Below are 21,399 nucleotides of genomic sequence, written 5' to 3' on the forward strand. Positions count from 1 at the left end.
CGTGAAGGCCGTCCAGAATAAGAAGCGAGATGACATGAAGGAACGACGCAAGATACGGAAGGAAATCGAGCAGCAAGACCGCGAACTCGAGGCACTGAGGCGGGAACTGGACGAGGCAACTATACCTCAAAAGTAGGTGTCATTGCGCTTGTGTGTAGGGGGAATATCTACAGGTTGTAGTGCTCCAGCTAGGAATTGAAAAGGGCAGGGGGGCTTTTTTGTCAAAAGGGCACTTTCAATGCACAGACATTTGTCAAAAGGGCACTTCATAGCGCGGGGTCGTATCTGGAATGCTGCCTGTTGCAAATTTTTTAATATTATTATGTTTCGAATAATTGTTAGAATATATTATTGCCATTTATATTAAACCTTGCAAATAAAATGTCTGCAATGAGGAATTAATTAATTACAATGTAATATGAGATTTATAAATTATAATATGTCTGAAAAATAAAAATTAATAAAGGGGCAGGGTGGGGCATCACAAGGGCAGTAGACAGCGCCTTTCCATTTAGGCTGGAGCACTGGTCCAATCTCAACTGTGGGAGTGTTCTATTGGACTTTCCAAAGACATCAAAAATTGTACTCTAGAGCTTTTTAATAAACAATAGGCTTTCGATGCAATGGAGTTAAACTAAATAGGTTTAGACAAAACATCTACAGTGTAATAGCACGATGCTGTACTGTGGTCCTTGTGTACCCTCTTCCACCCTGTTGTCCTACTGCTCCTCTGGGGTGCTAATAAGGCTTTTAATGTTTGTTGTGTGTCAGTCCTTGGTTAATATGCATACAATTGTGCAAATATTGAATTTAAAATGAAATGAGTACTGTCTTTATCCCAATAAACGGGCCCGGGCGCAATGCAAATCACAAAGGGGGCGGGTTAATTTCACCCCCCTTTAGGTATATTATGAGCCAACACTTAAAATGTGTTTACGAGTATTTGCGAAAAGTTCCAAATTCATTGAGCAATCGTAAACAGAGCACTATTAGTTTAAACAGAATACTACACCCTATTATCAGACGAGATGAAAGGGCCTTTGTCGATATGACCGTAGTGAGAACTGTAACAATACGCGTGGCCAAGATAGCAATAGTGTTAATTAGTGAAGGTTTATGGTTACGGAAGATACCTCATAAACCAGACCATAAAATTTTCTGGTTGCATTGGGCTTACATGTAGCAATACAATAAATCAGGAGAAGATATGCAGATAATAAGGCCGGGACGACATCAGGGATCGAACTCCTTGATGACATAGACAGCGAAGATCACTACACAAGCACTGATGTTGATAGTGATTATATTTATTTGTCAAAAAGAAAACAAAAACAAACTATAGCAACACAATAAATAGATCCTAATTTTAGTTTTTAGCTCACCTGATTCTTAGGTGAGCTTTTGTGACCGGTCTTTGTCCGTCGTCCATCCGTCTGTCCGTCTTTTATCATTTGTTCGTAAACACTCTAGAGGCCACATTTATTGTCCGATCTTCATGAAACTTGGTCATAAGCTTCGTCCCAATGAAATCTTGGTCGAGTTCGAAACTGGGTCGTGCTGGAGCAAAAACTAGGTTTATAGGTTAAAAAAAAATGAAGAAACTTGTAAACACTGTAGAAGTCACATTTCATGCCCAATCTTCATGTAACTTTGTCAAAATGTTTTTTCTTGATGATATGTTGGTTGAGTTCAAAAGTGGTTCCGGTCCATTGAAAAACATGGCCGCCAGTAGGCGGGGCAGTTTTCCTTATTTGGCTATAGAGAAACCTTGTAAACACTCTGGAAGTCACAATTTTTGCTCAATCATCATGAAAGTTGGTCAAAACATTGGTTTTATTGATTTCTCGGAGGAGTTCGAAAATGGTCCAGATTGTTGAAAAAACATGGCCGCATTTTTCTCTATATGTATATAGTGAAAACATGTCAACACTCTAGAAGTCACATTTTTGGCCCAATTTTCATGAAATTTTGTCAGAACTTTTGTTTCCTAGATACATGAGTTAAGTTTGAAAATGGTTCCGGTCCGTTGAAAAACATGGTTGCCAGGGGGAAGTGGCAGTTTTCCTTATTTTAATATAGTAAAAAGGCTTGTTAACTATCATGAATTAAGGTCATGTAACATGCAAGACAACTTTTCTAAATATTGCATTTAAGTTTACAGTAGTTACTCCCCTTGATTATTAATGTTTTCATAATACCGTGTACTTGTGTCATTTATGTGTTAATTATTATTTGAGGTTGGATGTTTTTAATCCCCCTTTCGAAGGGGGCATATAGTGATCGGACTGTCTGTCTGTCCGTCTTTCCTTCACACTTTACGTTTAGGTTTCGGAAAATGCTCATAAATTATATGTCCCTTGAGATATAACCTTCATATTTGGTATGCATGTGTATGTGGACAAGGCCTTTCCATACGCACACAATTATTTACCCCTGTGACCTTGACCTTGAACTTAGGGTCTGCGTTTAAGTTTCGAAATCTGCGTTTTGGTTTTGAAAAATGCTATAACTTCTATCAAAGCGTTAATAGGGGGCATATGTCATCACATGGTGACAGCTCTTGTTTTAAGCTCACCTGTTTGCTCAGTTGACCTTTTGTGACTGGTCTTTGTCCGTCGTCTGTCCGTCCACATTTGTTCGTAAACACTCTAGAGGCCACATTTATTGTCCGATCTTCATGAAACTTGGTCAGAAGATTTGTCATAATGATATCTCTATCGAGTTCGAAACTGGGTCATGCTGGGTCAAAAACTAGGTCACTAGGTAAAAAAAAAAAGAAAAAGCTTGTAAACACTGTATACTCATGTAACTTTGTCTAAATGTCTGTCTTAATGATATGTTGGTTGAGTTCAAAAGTGGTTCCGGTCTGTTGAAAAACATGGCCGGCAGTGGGCGGGGCAGTTTTCCTTAAATGGCTAAAGAAAAACCTTGTAAACACTCTAGAAGTCACAATTTTGGCCCATCATCATGAATGTTAATCAAAACATTGGTTTTATTGATATGTCGGACGAGTTCGAAAATGGTCCAGATCAGTGAAAAAACATGGCTGCCGGTGGGCGGGGCATTTTTCTCTATATGTATTATAGTGAAAACATGTGAACACTCTAGAAGTCACATTTTTTGTCCAATTTTCATGAAATTTGGTCAGAACATTTGTTTCCTTGATACGAGAGTTAAGTTGGAAAATGGTTCCGGTCAGCTGAATAACATGGCTGCCGGGGGGGGGGGGAGGTTTTCTTATATTTATATAGTAAAAAAAAGCTTGTGAACACTCTAGAAGTCACATTTTTTGCCCAATCATCATGAAACTTGGTGAAAAGATTGGTTTTATATATTTCTCAGATGAGTTTGCAAATGGTCCCGATGGGTCAATAAATATGGCTGCCAGGGGGGTGGGGCAGTTGTCCTTATGTGACTATATATAGAGAGAAACCTTGTGATTGAACACTATAGAAGTCACATATTTTGCCTAATCAGCGTGAAATTAGTCAATACATTGGTTTTATTGATTTCTTGGACAAGTTGGCTCAGATTGGTGAAATACACTTTTGAGCTCACCTGATTGCTCAGGTGAGGTTTTAGGATTGGTCTTTGTTCGCTGTCCGTTCGTCCACGTTGGTTTGTTAACACTCTAGCATTCACATTTCTCAAGCATTCTTTATCAAAGTTGCTGAAAAATATCAGTCAAGTTTGATGATGAGCAAAATCACACAATTAATGCCATAATTATTGCCCTTAGATTGTCCAAATTTTAATTATATCATTCAAAATAAGTGTAAGCAAAATATAGGTCACCATTTCAAATCTTACAAAAACAAAAACACTCCCTACGCCAGAATTTTGGTTCAATAATGATGAAACTTGACCAGGATGTTTGTCTGGTCAATATCTAGGTCAAGTTTGACATTAGGTAAAGATTGAATGAACCGACTCCTCTCAGGTGAGCGAACTAGGGCCATCTTGGCCCTCTTGTTACTAAGTTAAGCCTGCATTGTGTCTACACAAAGTTATATTGCAATCTACCCGGTATGTATACAATGTAAGCCCTGTACTTTAAACGCATGGTGTAAAAAATAAAATTACCTGCATGTTGGAGTTTAATCCTAACATCGATATGTTCCAAATATATATTTTTTTGTTATTATGATTAATGTTTTATTTCTATAAGGTTCTTGCCAATTACCTTGTTGATGACAAAAAATAATTTTACATAAAAAAATGCAATTACTTTACCTGTTGGCATTTGTTCATTGGTGGGGCTATTATTTTGATCACTCTTTCATTTTATTATATGATAGGGGCACGTTTATTAAGGCGGGAGCGTTTATTAGGATAAAGACGGTATACTTAAAAAGATTTATTGGGAACTTCAGTAAAAGACCTTAATAATCTCATGAATTTAGCCGTAAATACTAATTTTTTTCACGCTTTTTGAAAAGCGTGGGGATATTGTGGTTATTTCCGCCGTCTGTCTGTCCGTCAGTCCTTCCGTCCGTCCTGGCCACTATCTCCTCCTACATTATAAGCACTAGAACCTTGAAACTTACACACATGGTAGCTATGAGCATATGTGCGACCCTGCACTATTTGGAATTTTGATCTGACCTCTAGGTCAAAAGTTATGTGGGTTGGGGTGGGGCTGAGTCACAGATTTTCACTCATTTTAGCTCCACTATTATACATTGTTTATGAAATATATATAGTGGAGCTATCCTACTCACCCCGGTGTCGGCTTGAGCGTTAGAGTGAGCGTGCAAATGTTAAAGTTTGAGTACCACCCCAAATATTTCCTATGTCCCTTGACATACATATTTCTTTAATATTTTGCATACTTCTTTACCAACATGACCCCTACCTTTAAGCAAGAGCAGACAAGCATTTTGTAAGAATTATGGCCTTTTTTTTCACTTAGAATATTGCATATTATTGATAAATCTATGTTAAAATTTGAGTACCAACTCACATATTTTTAATGTCCCTTGACATACATATTTCTTTAATATTTTGCATACTTCTTTACCCACATGACCCCTACCTTTAAGCAAGAGCAGACAAGCATTTTGTAAGAATTATGGCCCTTTTTTCACTTAGAATATTGCATATTACTGATAAATCTATGTTAAAGTTTGAGTACCAACTCAAATATTTTTAATGTCCCTTGACATATTGCTTTCATATTTTGCAAACTTCTTTACCAACATGACTCCAATCTATAAACAAGAGCAGACAACTGTATCAAGCATTTTGTAAGAATTATGGCCCTTTTTCCACTTAGAATATGCATATTATTGATAAATCTATGTTAAAGTTTGCCTACCACCTCAAATATTGTCCATGTCCCTTGACATATTGCTTTCATGTTTATGCCCCTCTTCGAAGAAGAGGGGTATATTGTTTTGCACATGTCGGTTTGTCCGTCGGTCGGTCCGTCCACCAGATGGAATGCTTACGCCTAGGATCATGAAACTTCATAGGTACATTGATCACGACTGGCAGATGACCCCTATTGATTTTAGGTCACTAGAACAAAGGTCAAGGTCACAATGACTTGAAATAGTAAAATGGTTTCCGGATGATAACTCAAGAATGCTTAGGTCTAGGATCATGAAACTTCATAGGTACATTAATCATGACTGGCAGATGACCCCTATTGATTTTTAGATCACTAGGTCAAAGGTCAAGGTCACAGTGACTCAAAATAGTAAAATGGTTTCAGAATGATAACTCAAAAATGCTTACGTCTAGGATCATGAAACTTCATAGGTACATTGATAATGACTGGCAGATGACCCCTATTGATTTTCAGGTCACTAGGTCAAAGATCAAGGTCACAGTGACTCAAAATAGTAAAATGGTTTCTGGATGATAACTCAAGAATGCTTACGCCTAGGATCATGAAACTTCATTGGTACATTGATCATGACTGGCAGATGACCACTATTAATTTTCAGGTCACTAGGTCAAAGGTCAAGGTCACAGTGACTCAAAACAGTTAAATGGTTTCCTGATGATAACTCAAGAATAATTAGGCCTAGTTTGCAAACTTCTTTACTAACATGACCCCAATCTATAAACAAAAGCAGACAACTGTATCAAGCATTTTGTAAGAATAATGGCCCTTTTTTTTAGCTCACCTGTCACGAAGTGACATGGTGAGCTTATGTGACCATGTGTAGACAGTAGAGGTCACAGTTTTCATCCAATCTTTATGAAATTTGGTCAGAATGTTTATCTTGATGAAATATGGGTTGTGATTGTATTTGGGTCTCCTGGGGTCAAAAACTAGGTCAATAGGTCAAATATTAGAAAAACCTTGTGTAGACAATAGTGGTCACAGTTTTCATCTAATCTTTATGAAATTTGGTCAGAATGTTTATCTTGATGACAACTGGGTTGGGATTGTAGTTGGTTAGTCAGGTGAGCGATGCAGGGCCATCATGGCCCTCTTGTTGTCTAAGTTACTGAATATTTTGTTAAATTTTGTGTTTAGATCCACTTTACTTCTTAAGTATCAAAGCTATTGCTTTCAAACTTCAAATGCTTTCTTACTATCAATAGGGTACTGTACCTGGCAAGTTTAATTTGACCTTGACCTTTGCATGACCTTACTCTCAAGGTAAGAATAATAAATTTTAGTTAAATTTCCATAACTTCTTTATTTATGATCAGATTTTGTTAATACTTTGACAAAACAACACTTACCTGAATACCACAATGGATTCCACCCAAACAATACCCCACACCCCAACCTAGAATCCCTGCCCCCCCCCCCCCCCCCTCCCCCCCCAAAAAAAAATAAAATATTTTTTTGTTTTTTTTTTCTTTTTTGAAAGATCGTCTAATGAATGAAAACAAAAAATATTTATTTACTTTATTTTTGAAGGACCGTCCAAACTGCCCACACAAGCTATTGCTATCAAACTTGAAATAAAATCTTAGTAGTTTGTTTTATGTCTTTACAAATGTTCAATAGATTGTGGAAAATATACCTGAACCATTACCTTGACCTAATTGAATAATTTGAACAATTTTCCCATGATGGCTCACGTTATACTGTCAAGCACTCGAATGGTCGAGCGCGCTGTCCTCAGACAGCTCTTGTTTTGCCCCCGGTATGGTGCATTGGCCATAACTTTTGCAATATTGAAGATAGCAACTATGATATTTGGCATGCATGCGCATCTCATGGAGCTGCACATTTTGAGTAGTGAATGGTCAAGGTCATCCTTCAAGGTCAAAGGTCTGATAAACTAATCCTAGGGAAGTAATAAGCTATAAAGGGAGGTAAGTAATGAACCTGCTAAATGATTTTTTTTTAAATAAATCAAAGCAGCGCAGGAGGGGGCATTGTGTTTCTAACATCTCTTGTTTATGTTATTTTACATTAAGTTCTTCATTTCTACACTGAATCACTTCCAATTGATACTGAACATCCCTTATGACAATACAGTCAATCTCAACTATGCATGGCCCCTTACTGTAACCAACCCTGGGGCCCCTGGGTAAAACATGCGGCATGGGGTTATGTGTCGGCCTCTGCTGCGCCATTTCTAGTTATATAATTATATTAAATAAATGCAAATTTGTTGATATTATTTAAAAAAAATGCTAAAATGGAATTTTTGTGTGGCTCAAAGCCATTAACTAGATTAAACAAAAATTTAGTACACTATCTTCGAAATCACTACAAACAATTTATGTTTCCTTTAAACATAGTAAAGCTATACATGTAGAAACAGTTTTGTTTCCATTGCATGTGTGTTTTTTCACCATTTTGTAAATGGAACAGGGTCCCTTTGGATTGTGAAAATGCTTGTACTTTGAGAATAAAAATGATTGCAATATTTTATCACATGCCATTCCCTGTTTCCCATGTAATATAATCATTCATTTTTTTTTATATTACACATGTATAAAACAACATTTTAAGCATTTTCATTGACTTAATTTTCGTTTATTGACCAATCGCATTTTGTTATTTTGCTGAAATGACTTTGCAACGTCAAATGCATCACGAAATGTAAACAACATTCAGGATTTATCATTATGTTTGCGTAAAAATTTATTTAATTTGCTCATGTAAAGCATGTGATAAAAAAAGATCTGACACTCGTTGTCATATCATACCATATTTTATTAGAATAGAAAATTCAATAGTAACTAACAAAATTCCTGAACTCGTTTAATAAAATATGGTATGATATGACAACTCGTGCAAGATCCTATATGTGCTAACTAAGTTTCAACTTATAGAGCTGGACTTGGAGATGAACTCAATGCTGAGGCTAATTAAAAGAAATAAATATATTATTTTTTTTTTGAAACCTTCAATTAGAAATTTTACCGTTTGGGAAAAATATTTGTTTATAAGTTGTTTGTCTATTGTAAATGGTTCCCCCAACAGGACTCAAATTTGAATGAAAAAAAACATGGATTGCCAAACTGCTTAATTTAAAATCAAATCCAAAACTGCTGGCTAGATCAATTGGACAATCTTACATGTATGTATTCAATTTTTTCCATGAATGACACTTCTACTTAAGTCTCTTTTAATTTTTTTTGGTTAGGTTCTGGACACACCCTGGCAACCCTGGGTCCATTTGTACACTGAACCACTCTTTCACTACTTATGCAAAATATGTGAAAGTAGGTTAGGTCTCTCTGAACTATAAACCTGTAACATGTGGCCAGAGAAAACTGTACGTTATTGTTAGCATAAAACTACAGATCCATTTGTTCTGTGTGAATGTTTGTTGACATGATAAGCGCTGTTGGAAAATGTCCACCATGTCTAGCCTGTGCAGTCTGACAGCTCATCAGGGACGACACTTTCCTCCCTTTTGTGGTAATTTGTTTACAGGTAGTCTTTTCTTACCAAAAATTCAGTTAAGGCGGAAAGTCTCGTTCCTGATTACCATGTGGGGACTGCAGAGGGTAATCTAGGACGACACTTTACACACATGCATTAAGCCCAGTGCGGACTGCTAAGGGTAATCTAGGAGTGCGGACTGCACAGGGTAATCTAGGACGACACTTTACACACATGCATTAAGCCCAGTGCGGACTGCACAGGGTAATCTAGGAGTGCGGACTGCACAGGGTAATCTAGGACGACACTTTACACACATGCATTAAGCCCAGTGCGGACTGCACAGGGTAATCTAGGAGTGCGGACTGCACAGGGTAATCTAGGAATACACTTTACACACATGCATTAAGCCCAGTGCGGACTGCACAGGGTAATCTAGGAGTGCGGACTGCACAGGGTAATCTAGGAGTGCGGACTGCACAGGGTAATCTTGGACGACACTTTACACACATGTGCGGACTGCACAGGGTAATCTAGGACGACACTTTACACACATGTGCGGACTGCATAGGGTAATCTAGGACGACACTTTACACACATGTGCGGACTGCACAGGAAAATCTAGGACGACACTTTACACACATGTGCGGACTGCACAGGGTAATCTAGGACGACACTTTACACACATGTGCGGACTGCACAGGGTAATCTAGGACGACACTTTACACACATGCATTAAGCCTAGTTTTCCCAGGAGCTTGCTCCACTTATTGTATATATTATTATATATTGTATATATTATTTGATTGTTTACATTTATTTATAAGTTATGGATCATTGTGTAGAGCACACAAAAACAAGGGTACTTGGTCCTATGATAAGATCACGTTTTACAGTTTTTTGGGGTTAAAATTTGGGCCTGGTACCGGGACCCATTCCCCATGGAAAAAAGTATATATTTTTCCTAAATGGAAGCTTAAATTTCCAATTGAAGGTTTCGAACAATTTTTGTTAATGATTCTCAAAGTAAATTAATCTCAAATCCAGCTCTAAAGGTTTCATCTAAGTAGTGAAAATTGAAATCACTTTCCTTCTGTTATAAATTATTTGTTAGCAAAAAATCTACAACAATAATTTCCTTAATGTTGTAAAAACAACGTGATTTTTCAAATACAAAGACACCCGAACCAATTCCTGAGATGATAAAAAAACACTGGTTTTAAGGCTAAAGGTAAACAGATCAAAATGAGTTCAACTCTGTCTAGAGTATATAGCAGAACATGAAATATATGCATATTTTTATGTGTTGTGATTCAACAAACCTTACTTCTTGTTTGATGCTTTCCTGAAATGATCAAGGTATGTGTTTGTAAGAGTTTGTATTTCTTCTGAGGACTGCACATGCTAATCTAGGACGATACTATATGAACATGCATTAGGTCCAATTTTCTCAGGAAAGGCTCATATTTATTCCATCTGTTTTCAGGTAAATACCATTACATCAAAGGACATCAATGAATACTACTACTTCTGGTGCAGAATACTATTATGGTGTGGACTGCTATAATGGTTCGGACTTCTATTATAATGCGGACTACTATAATGGTTCGGACTACTATTATGGAATGGATTTGGAGGGTTACATCAGCAGGAAACAAGACAAGTCCAAGGCTGCGTTGTTGTATCAACCAGCCGCAAATAACTAAAAAGTGAAATCAAAGCTGAAGTGTAAACATAATTTTTTGACATTTTACCTTTATTTATTTGGACACTATTTTAAGTTCAGACTGAGTTTTAGGGTGCACATTCATCTGTATTTTATGGTCTAAGCCTTTGTTAGAACCTTATAAGCTCACAGAGTGTTATTGCAGAGGTTTTGTGATCACCCTTGTTCCCTTGTCTGTTAATATGCCTCCAACTTTTCACTTGAACAGCTTCTTTGTAATACCTTGACAGATTTTCACAACTTCACATAAAGGGATTTTAGTTAACACTGAAATAGTTAACTATGCTTGAAGATCACTCGTTCTACAATTTATAAAATAATAATAAAAACAGCTGATGAAACAGCAAACCCAAGAGGTTTCATATTTGGTATTTAGCAATTAACCCTTTCCCACTCAGAGGCAAAGTGAAAATTGCTATGTCCAACTGCATAAAACCTGAACAGCCTGCGAGTCACTCTGTTCAGGTTTTATGCTGTCTGCTGCTAATCAGTATCTAAGGGATGGAAATGAAACCTTTAAAACTTGAAACTAGTAAGAAAGGCCTTCAATTAAATTTAACTTTCTAAAAGACTGCAAACACGTCAAAATACATATTTAAGTGGGAAAAGGTCAATACCCGGTAGTGGTCCTGTATAGATTTTGTTCATTTAAATTTAATTTTGCTTGGGAGTCAATACTGACCTTGCTTCAGGAATCACATCATGGTTTGAAGAAAAATAAAGACTTCAGTAGAAAAATTACTTTAAACATGTCTAAAGGTACTACTACTAAGGTGCTCCATTGTTAAAATGAACTTTAATAGTAAAATGACAAAATTGTGAAGATTACAGATAGCACAGATTTTACGGTATGTGGGGATCAGATGACTAGTAAAGCAAAGACACAGCAAGGCATACAGTTTTGAGTTTTGGTATATAACATTAAATAATGTCCTCTACACAATATTCAAATTATTAACCTGAGGTAAAAACTGGCCACTCCCCTTCTTTATGTTAATTGACTTGAAAATATCTTTTAAACTACAAGACCCAGTGCTTTCACATTTTTGTACATAACATACTATAGTGGTCTGCTACAAAAGCCTGATTCCTGCTGTAACATGGTTTATATTTCCTTGAAAAGAAATTTGCTTTAAAAATCTCCTAAATTTGGCAAATATTTAATGTAAAAATAACATGTATATCAATATCTGGCCGTCCTCTCTAAACAAAATTGAAATGATGGCCTTTAATTGATTTTTTCCTGTAACATAGGTCTCTTCTAAACGAAAAATCAATATAAGCCGAAAGTGTCGTCCCTTTAAAACCTACATGTATGCGGACTGCACAGGCAAACCTAAGATGACAATTTGCGCACATGCAATAAACAATGTAATCATATCACAAATCTCTATAAGTTTTCAGGGACCTCAGTTAAGTTTTCAAGGGCTCTCATGGCCTACTCAAATTTTGTTACCTTTTATGCCCCATAAAGCAGTTGGTATTAAGCTATGCACTTTAATGACTGTTTGTACATACATCCATTAATACACATACTTTATTGATGGTAGATTTTCTCTCTTTCTTTCACAAAGAGGGGAAACTGTGTGATTGATTTATTGTTTTGTTTTATTCATTCAGTCATAGATTTATTGATTGAAGTTAAAATTGGTAATGATCATGGGGACTTTTCGCTTCAATAAATAAGGGTGTCTTTGTTACCAGCAGTTACTTTTGTCACGTTTCCAGTGTAAAAAATATAAGGATTTCTTTGTTAGTTACTTTTGTCACGTTTCAACTGTTAAAAATATTAGGATGTCTTCCAACTTTGTTAGTAACTTTTGTTATGTCTCCACTATTCAAATCATTGAAGGAATTTGATAGCAAAATAAAGTGTTGGCAACATGTCATTTGTATCCCAACATGTGGGGCCATCATGATGTACCTAGTTTTATATCAAAGTCCAAATATAATTATATGATATTACAATGTGTTCATGAAATGATTTGATATTCATTTTCATACATCCATCATGCGTGTTATTTGACCTTAATTGTTATGAATTGTAATTGTAAATCTTTTGTTGTAAAAATACAATTAAACAAAGTAATTTTAACTTTGTGCGTATTCATTGTTAATGTTTCAGTTTGGAATAAGTGAAGTACACCAGGAAATAAAGACTAACTACCTCTGATGTTAATCAAAATCCTACATTTCTTAATGCCGCTTAAGGAGGGCATATAGTAATTGCCTCCTTTCCTTTATTGTCCCCTACCGGTGAAACCGGAGGGGACTTATGGTTTGCGCTCTGTGTGTCCGTCAGTATGTCAGTCAGTCAATCAGTCAGTCAGTCAGTCTGTCACACACTTTTATGGATCCTGCGATAACTTAAAAAGTTCTTATTATTTTTTCATGAAACTTGAAGCATGGTTAGATGGCAATATGGAGATTATGCACGTCATTTCATTGTGTTCCTACGTCAAAAATTCTGGTTGCTATGGTAACAAATAAAAAATAATAATCTGACAATGGTGGAGTTTCACTGGTAGGGGACCATATTGCTTGACAATAGTCTTGTTATGTCTGTCAGTCAGTTACATTTATTTTGTGGAGGATTACTCACAGGTCTTTAACAGTTCCTATTTGTTCCCTAATTTTCATACTTTTTTCCCCTACATGTTCCTTATTTTGCTCTGAAACTTAATTTTTTTTAAACTTGAAAGAAAACCTTAAAACTTAAAAAAAAAACTCAAAACATTTAAAAAATGTATTCCTTCATTTTCCCTTTTTATGCCCCCTTTCGAAGAAAAGGGGGTATATAATTTTCGCACTGTCCGTCTGTCAGTCTGTCTATCTGTCTGTCTGTCTCTGTCACACTCTCTTGTCCGCTCTCTAATTCAAATAGTTTTCATCCCATCTTAACCAAACTTGATCAGAAGTTGTATCTAGACAATATCTGGTTCAAGTTCGAATATGGGTCATACCGGGTCAAAAACTAGGTCACCGGGTCACTTAGTGCATTTCAAGGATTTAGCATGGTGTCCCCTCTCTAATTGAAGTAGTTTTCATCTGATCTTTACCAAACTTGGTCAGAAGTTATATCAAGTCAATATCTAGGTCAAGTGTGAATATGGGTCATGCCGAGTCAAAAACTAGGTCACGGGGTCACTTACTGCATTTCAAAGATTAAGCGTGGTGTTAACTCTCTAATTGAAGAAGTTTTTATCTGATCTTTACCAAACTTGGTCAGAAGTTCTATCAAGTCAGTATCTAGGTCAAGTTCGAATATGGGTCATGCCGGGTCAAAAACTAGGTCACAGGGTCACTTAGTGCATTTAAAGGATTTAGCATGGTGTCCGCTCTCTAATTGAAGTAGTTTTCATCTGATCTTTACCAAACTTGGTCAAAAGTTGTACCAAGACAATATCTAGGTCAAGTTCAAATATAGGTCATGCCAGGTCAAAAACTAGGTCACAGGGTCACTTAGTGCATTTCAAGGATTTAGCCTGGTGTACGCTCCCTAGATTATGTGGCTTTCTGATTTCTTTTGATATTCTAAGACATTTTTAAGCCCCTGAAGGAGGGCATATAGTGATCGGACTGTCCGTCTGTCTGTCCGTCACACTTTGCGTTTAGATTTCGAAAAATGCTCATAACTTCTATGTCGCTTCAGATAGCAGTTTCATATTTGGCATGCATGTGCATATGGACAATGCCTTTCCATACGCACACAAATTTTCACCCCTGTGACCTTGACCTTGAACTTAGGGTCCGCGTTTAGGTTTCGAAATCTGCGTTTAGGTTTCGAAAAAAAGCTCATAACTTCTACCAAGCATTTATAGGGGGCATAAGTCATCCTATGGTGACAGCTCTTGTTTGCTATGAAACTTAAAAATTTATATATGTTTTTTCTTGCTTTTGTCCTATTTTTTTCACTAAAACCTATTACTGGGTATTTTTACTTTATGTTTGAGGACAAAATACAATTTTTGGGTTAAGTGTATTTTCAGAATGTAAAAGCTCTAAATGTGGCAAGTTTCTGTGGAGCAAAGCTCCAGACATCTGATGTAAACTGCAGTTGTATGAGGTCAGTGTTTGAGATCAAGATTATGTATGAACTGCTAGATCTCCAGAAACATCAAGAAACTCTTAATAATATACGCCACATTCTTGGAAAACTGGATTTAATTCATGGGCATAAAGTGTAATCCCAGATTAGCCTTTGAAAACTGCACTGGCTGATACAGGAGAACGTGTGTGGCTTTCATGGAATTTGTTAAGAGGAAGTCTGTTCTAAACGAAAATCTAGTCAAGGCAGAAAGTGTCGTCCCTGAATAGCTTGTGCTGATTGAACAGATTATTGTGGGTTGACACTTCAAACACATGCATTGAGCCCAGCTTTCCAAGGCTTATATTTATGTAACCCAATAATACACTTCTAAGGATATTTGATTACTTTAAATGATACAGCACTATATTATAAGCATTTAATTTAATTCATTTTATCCATTTTCAAAGTATGCATCATCTTTAATTATTAAATACTACACTTAATGTCTAAAATTTTTCACTTTTAAATACTCTAAAGTTTAAACATAAGATCCAGTATTCTTGAAAAATACCTTATACATGTATCTCAACGTGACCTTTAACTTATTTAAACAAGCCACCGTTTTTCAGCATTCATATATTTTATTTTAATTGGAGCATTACTCTAATATAATTTACGGGATTCTTTAAAAAGTTTATTTTATTGAACAAGAACACTTAGAGCCATTGAAGTATACAATAAAATTCAGCCTATTTTTCTCTTATTTTACGGTCAAGATCAAAGTTTTTGATCAGAGCAATACTTAAGAATTTGGCATTTTAGTGACAGCACTTGTTTAAAACATAATATCAGTTGATAATAAAATGGAGAACAGTTTGTAAAATGCTTGAAACAACAACAATACGTATATATGTAATAATTCTCAATAAAACAGTAAACACTATTCTGAAATACACAAGTTATAACACATTTACAAAAGAATTGTATACTAATAATTACACTTAATAAACAGCCATCAATTTCTATGCGCTGTGAATTGGAACTAGGCCCGGCTTGTTTTGATCACCAATGAGGTTTCTAGTGCTAGGCTGAATAGAGGGAATGTTCAATGGATCGGACACCAGTCCGGGCTTGTTTTGATCACCAATGAGGTTTCTAGTGCTAGACTGAGTAGAGGGAATGGTCAATGGATCGGACACCAGTCCGGCCTTGTTTTGATCACCAATGAGGTTTCTAGTGCTAGACTGAGTAGAGGGAATGGTCAATGGATCGGACACCAGTCCGGGCCTGTTTTGATCACCAATGAGGTTTCTAGTGCTAGACTGAGTAGAGGGAATGGTCAATGGATCGGACACCAGTCCGGCCTGGTTTTGATCACCAATGAGGTTTCTAGTGTTAGACTGAGTAGAGGGAATGGTCAATGGATCGGACACCAGTCCGGGCTTGTTTTGATCACCAATGAGATTTCTAGTGCTTGACTGAGTAGAGGGAATGTTCAATGGATCGGACACCAGTCCGGGCTTGTTTTGATCACCAATGAGGTTTCTAGTGCTAGACTGAGTAGAGGGAATGGTCAATGGATCGGACACCAGTCCGGCCTTGTTTTGATCACCAATGAGGTTTCTAGTGCTAGACTGAGTAGAGGGAATGGTCAATGGATCGGACACAAATGTGCGGGCCTGTTTTGATCACCAATGAGGTTTCTAGTGCTAGACTGAGTAGAGGGAATGGTCAATGGATCGGACACCAGTCCGGCCTTGTTTTGATCACCAACGAGGTTTCTAGTGCTAGACCGAGTAGAGGGAATGGTCAATGGATCGGACACCAGTCCGGGCTTGTTTTGATAACCAATGAGGTTTCTAGTGCTAGACTGAGTAGAGGGAATGGTCAATGGAACGGACACCAGTCCGGCCTTGTTTTGATCACCAATGAGGTTTCTAGTGCTAGACTGACTAGAGGGAATGGTCAATGGATCGGACACCAGTCCGGGCTTGTTTTGATCACCAATGAGGTTTCTAGTGCTAGACTGAGTAGAGAATTTGGAAAATGGATCAGACACCTGTCCGGCCTTGTTTTGATCACCAATGAGGTTTTTAGTGCTAGACTGAGTGGAGGAACTGGAAAATGGATCGGACACCAGTCCGGCCATGTTTTGATCACAAATTAGGTTTCGATTGCTAGACTGAATAGAGAAATTGGAAAATTGATCGGACACCAGTCCGGCCTTGTTTTGATCACCAATGAGGTTTCCATTGCTAGACTGAGTAGAGAAACTGGAAACTGGATCGGACACCTGTCAGGACTTTTTTTGATCACCAATGAAGTTTCCATAGCTAAACTGAATAGAAAAACTGGAAAATGTATCGGACACCAGTCCGGCTTTGTTTTGATCACTAATGAAGTTTCCATTGCTAGACTGAAGAGCGAAACTGGAAACTGAATCGGACACTAGGCAGGCATTGTTTTATTCACCAATGAAGTTTCCATTGCTAGACTGAATAGAGAAACTGGAAAATGGATCGGACACCAGTCCGGGCTTGTTTTGATCACCAATGAGGTTTCCATTGACAGAATGAGTAGAGAAACTGGAAACTGGATCGGACACTTGTCCGGCCTTGTTTTGATCACCAATAAAGTTTCTATTGCTAGACTGAGTAGAGCGGACGGTCAATGGATTGGACACCAGTCCGGTCTTGTTTTGATCACCAATGAGGTTTCCAGTGCTAGACTGAGTAGAGAAACTGGAAAATGGATTGGACACCAGTCCGGCCTTGTTTTGATCACCAATGAGGTTTCCAGTGCTTGACTGAGTAGAGCGGACGGCCAAGGGATTGAACACCAGTCCGGCCTTGTTTTGATCACCAATGAGGTTTCTAGTGCTAGGCTGAATAGAGGAAATGGCCAATGGATTGGACACCAGTCCGGGCTTGTTTTGATCACCAATGAGGTTTCTAGTGCTAGACTGAGTAGAGGGAATGGTCAATGGATCGGACACCAGTCCGGCCTTGTTTTGATCACCAATGAGGTTTCTAGTGCTAGACTGAGTATAGGGAATGGTCAATGGATCGGACACCAGTCTGGCCTTGTTTTGATCACCAATGAGGTTTCTATTGCTATATTGAGTATAGGGACGAGACCATTGATTGGACACCAGGCTGGGCTTGTTCTGATCACCAATGAGGTTTCTAGTGCTAGACTGAGTATAGGGACTAGACCATTGATTGGACACCAGTCTGGGCTTGTTTTGATCACCAATGAAGTTTCCAGTGCTAGACTGAGTAGTAGAGAAAATGGGCAATGGATTGTGCACAAGTCCGGTTTTGTTTTGCCTAGTAGTTTGGTTTGCAATGTCAGCTTGTCTAAGTGTGTTCAATCCTGGATTGGAATCCACGTCTGGCTTGTTCGAACCACTGGTTTGATGTCCATGGTAAAACTGGCTGTATATTGTACCACTTGCTTTAGGTCTGTTCTGTCTGGTGCCTGTGTTCATCTGACATAGTATTTGTCCCAATCCTGATAGGGAAGACAGGGTTTTTTGAATGGTTGTATCAGGGTTAAATGTTAATATCATATCATTCTTTACTGTCATTCCTTTTAAAACTTCTTTAGTCTTAAGGGACTGGTCGAGGCATTTTCTATACATGATCAAGTTGACGGCTTCACTTTTGTCTTTTGCATTCAGCCAATCATCTTGTACACGTGTCATTTTTTGGATTGAAATGGTGCAGTTTTCAGTATCAGTTTGAATAGATGCCCTCAACCTAGCTAATAACGTGTCCAATTCCTTGATAGTATTTGTCTCCAGTTGATCCAATAAATCATTGATAGCCTTGCGCAAAGCATGGATTTCATCTATAATTTTGTAAGATGATTCATCAAGTGACTGCATGCTTTTCTCAAAGTCATCTTTCTTTTGAATCAACTGTCGATGTAATGAACTAAGACTTGCTGACAAATGTATAAATTCTCCTTTCTGGTTGAGGTCTTTCACTTTATCCGCAATTATAACAACATGGCTGCATTCCCTGTAAAATAATCCACTTTTAATCCAGTTTTTCATAAAAAATGCACTTGGATCTATCATTTATTTGAATAGCGTGTTCAATGATTAGACTGCTGAATGAGCGCTACTACTGTTACTTTGAGCTTGTGAACAAATTAACTGTGAGAAAACTTTTTTATGTACATCCTTGAGATCAAATGTACATGAACAACATCTAAATTGGTTTAGTAATGCTGATTTGATAAGTATTAAGTGTGCCTCATTAGTAAATAATTTATGTAAATATAAGCGTTGATATCAAGTGTATAGGAAATAATAATTGTTCATTGGAACATTAACGCACTTGGCACTTGGCATTTGAAAGAATAAAACATATTTTAAACATCACTTAATGAAATCTTTGCAAACAGAGATAGAACTACCTGATGATTGTAAATATCATATGGCAGATATGACACAACATCTCACTGTGATCATCACAGGATATCAATAATATGTCACCTTAATGCCAATACATTAAATTTGATATCAAGTGTATAGTAAGTAATAGTTGTTTTTGTATTAATTAAGGTCTTTCGAACATACAAACAATTACTGTCATTTGATTACAAAAATATTGTAACTGAAGTAAATATAATTTAATTTAATCTTTGCATGCAGTGCTAGAAATACCTTATGAACTGTGATCATCACAGAATACTAATAATATGTTGCATTAAATGCCAACATTGTTGTACTGATTGTAGACATGGCAGACATCAGCTCACTGTAGTCCTCACAGAATCCCGTCAGTTTTGCTTTCCTGTGCTCCTGACATTTCTCTTGTGCATTCACTGTGGAAAAAGGCCACTTGTTGATGTTTTCTGTCCCCAAAGTTTCATGCTTTTTAAAAAGATAGTTATGGTACTCCATACATTTGCCACACTAACACGTGCAACATTCTTCGCAGTAAAATTCAGCTTCAGTGTTTCTGTCATTTCCCTGACAAGTGAAACAAGTAAAGTCAAAGAACAAATCTGATCCTCTATTAACTGAACTCTCAAAATTGGAGGCCATATTAGTAGTTTACTTTTTGCACTTTGTGTAAGTGGATAAATTGACATTCTAATGCTTGAACCAGTATCACATGATCTCCATTCACATGATTATTGAGACCTATATGTGGGTCAATGTGTTATCTTATCACCAAACGAAAGTGGTAGATGAGTTTACATGTAAAAAGGGACATAAATCTATCAATGAATACTAAAATCATGAAGTACGACGACAGCAAGTATCTTTCTTACTGTTGAGGGAGTTTGTGTATGAATCGAAACGTATATATGAAAGCTTTTTATAGTGTAAAAAATTGCATTATGTTTTTTTGAAAATCAAAATGTTACTTTTTAACATCAATTGGCCGGATTATGCTCCTCCGAAGGCGATGCACATAGTCGCATTTTTGTCCGTTCTCATTCTTATTTTGAGGGAATTGAGTTTGCTTGGTTGTGAACCACATTTCCTATCATCATGATCATATATGCCTGTCCGTATGTCCTTACTTCCATTCTATACACTGTTGTTTTCTTGCCAGATCTCAGTCGCTTAATATCAAAATTATGATCCAAAATTGATTAAACCTGATAAGAAGCATCCCTTAAGAGCATAGGCGCTCGATGGCAATGTATTTTTTATTTTTTTATATTTTTATTGTTTTAGTTACCCGTGGTTTATTTTAATGCATACATATACTAAATTAATAAAAATCTTCCGACGAGACGTCTTCTTAAAACAAAAAAGATAGTTCGACTATGTACACAGATAATGACAAGGTAAGCCACTCGCCCTTTTCTCAAACAACGGAAGTGCGTCATTACCCATAATAAAATCGCTGTCAACCCGCTCGCGTATAAAAATGCGCGCGCAGGCCGGGAAATTTTTCTTACTTTTTTATGTGTTTTTTATTAGTGATCGGACTGTCCGTCTGTCTGTCCGTCTGTCTGTTTTTCCGTTACACTTTGCGTTTAGGTTTCGAAAAATGCTCATAACTTCTTTGTCTCCGAGATGTTACCTTCATATTTGGTATGTATGTGTATATGGAAAAGTCCTTTCCATACGCACACAATTTTTTACCCCTGTGACCTTGACCTTGAACTTAGCGTCCGCGTTTAGGTTTCGAAATCTGCGTTTAGGTTTCGAAAAATGCTCATAACTTCTATGTCCCTTGAGATATAACCTTCATATTTGGTATGCATGTGTATATGGACAAGGCCTTTTCATACGCACAATTTTTTTTTACCCCTGTGACCTTGACCTTGAACTTAGGGTCCGCGTTTAGGTTTCGAAATCTGCGTTTAGGTTTTGAAAAATGTCCCGTGAGATATAACCTTCATATTTGGTATGCATGTGTATACGGACACTTTCCATTCGCACACAAATTTTGACCCCTGTGACCTTGACCTTGAACTTAGGGTCCGCGTTGAGGTTTCGAAATCTGTGTTTAGGTTTCGAAAAAAGCTCATAACTTCTATCAAGCGTTTATAGGGGGCATAAGTCATCCTATGGTGACAGCTCTTGTTCTAACATACACTACGTTTTTGACTGGCCCCTGTGGCACTGACAAATCACATTAATCGGGGAACATCAAACGGTTTTATTGATATTTCTATTTCTCTCAGTTATCTCCATCTCTTTGTTTTATGTAGGTTACATACCAGTACATTATTGGGTATGCTTTCATAGTCCATACCGAAGTAGTGGTTAATTCTTAAGAATTTATTTTGTCTTTGTGTAATTCAGCAATTTAGCAAACATGACTTTAGTTGTAAGTTCCTGTTGATGTCTGCATTTTT

General features: G+C 37.1%; 1 protein-coding gene across 1 annotated transcript; it reads right to left on the reverse strand.

Moving 5' to 3' along the window:
* Window positions 1-15,587: 15,587 nt before the first annotated feature.
* Window positions 15,588-16,714, reverse strand: LOC127849035 (uncharacterized). The gene is made up of 2 exons (XM_052381760.1): window positions 16,340-16,714; window positions 15,588-16,244 (listed from the first exon to the last, which is right to left on the reverse strand). The coding sequence occupies exons 1-2, from the start codon at window positions 16,712-16,714 to the stop codon at window positions 15,588-15,590; spliced, it is 1,032 nt and encodes a 343-aa protein (XP_052237720.1).
* Window positions 16,715-21,399: the final 4,685 nt, after the last annotated feature.

The sequence above is a fragment of the Dreissena polymorpha genome, chromosome 10 (genome assembly GCF_020536995.1).
Source record: "Dreissena polymorpha isolate Duluth1 chromosome 10, UMN_Dpol_1.0, whole genome shotgun sequence".
NCBI classification, from domain to species: domain Eukaryota; kingdom Metazoa; phylum Mollusca; class Bivalvia; order Myida; family Dreissenidae; genus Dreissena; species Dreissena polymorpha.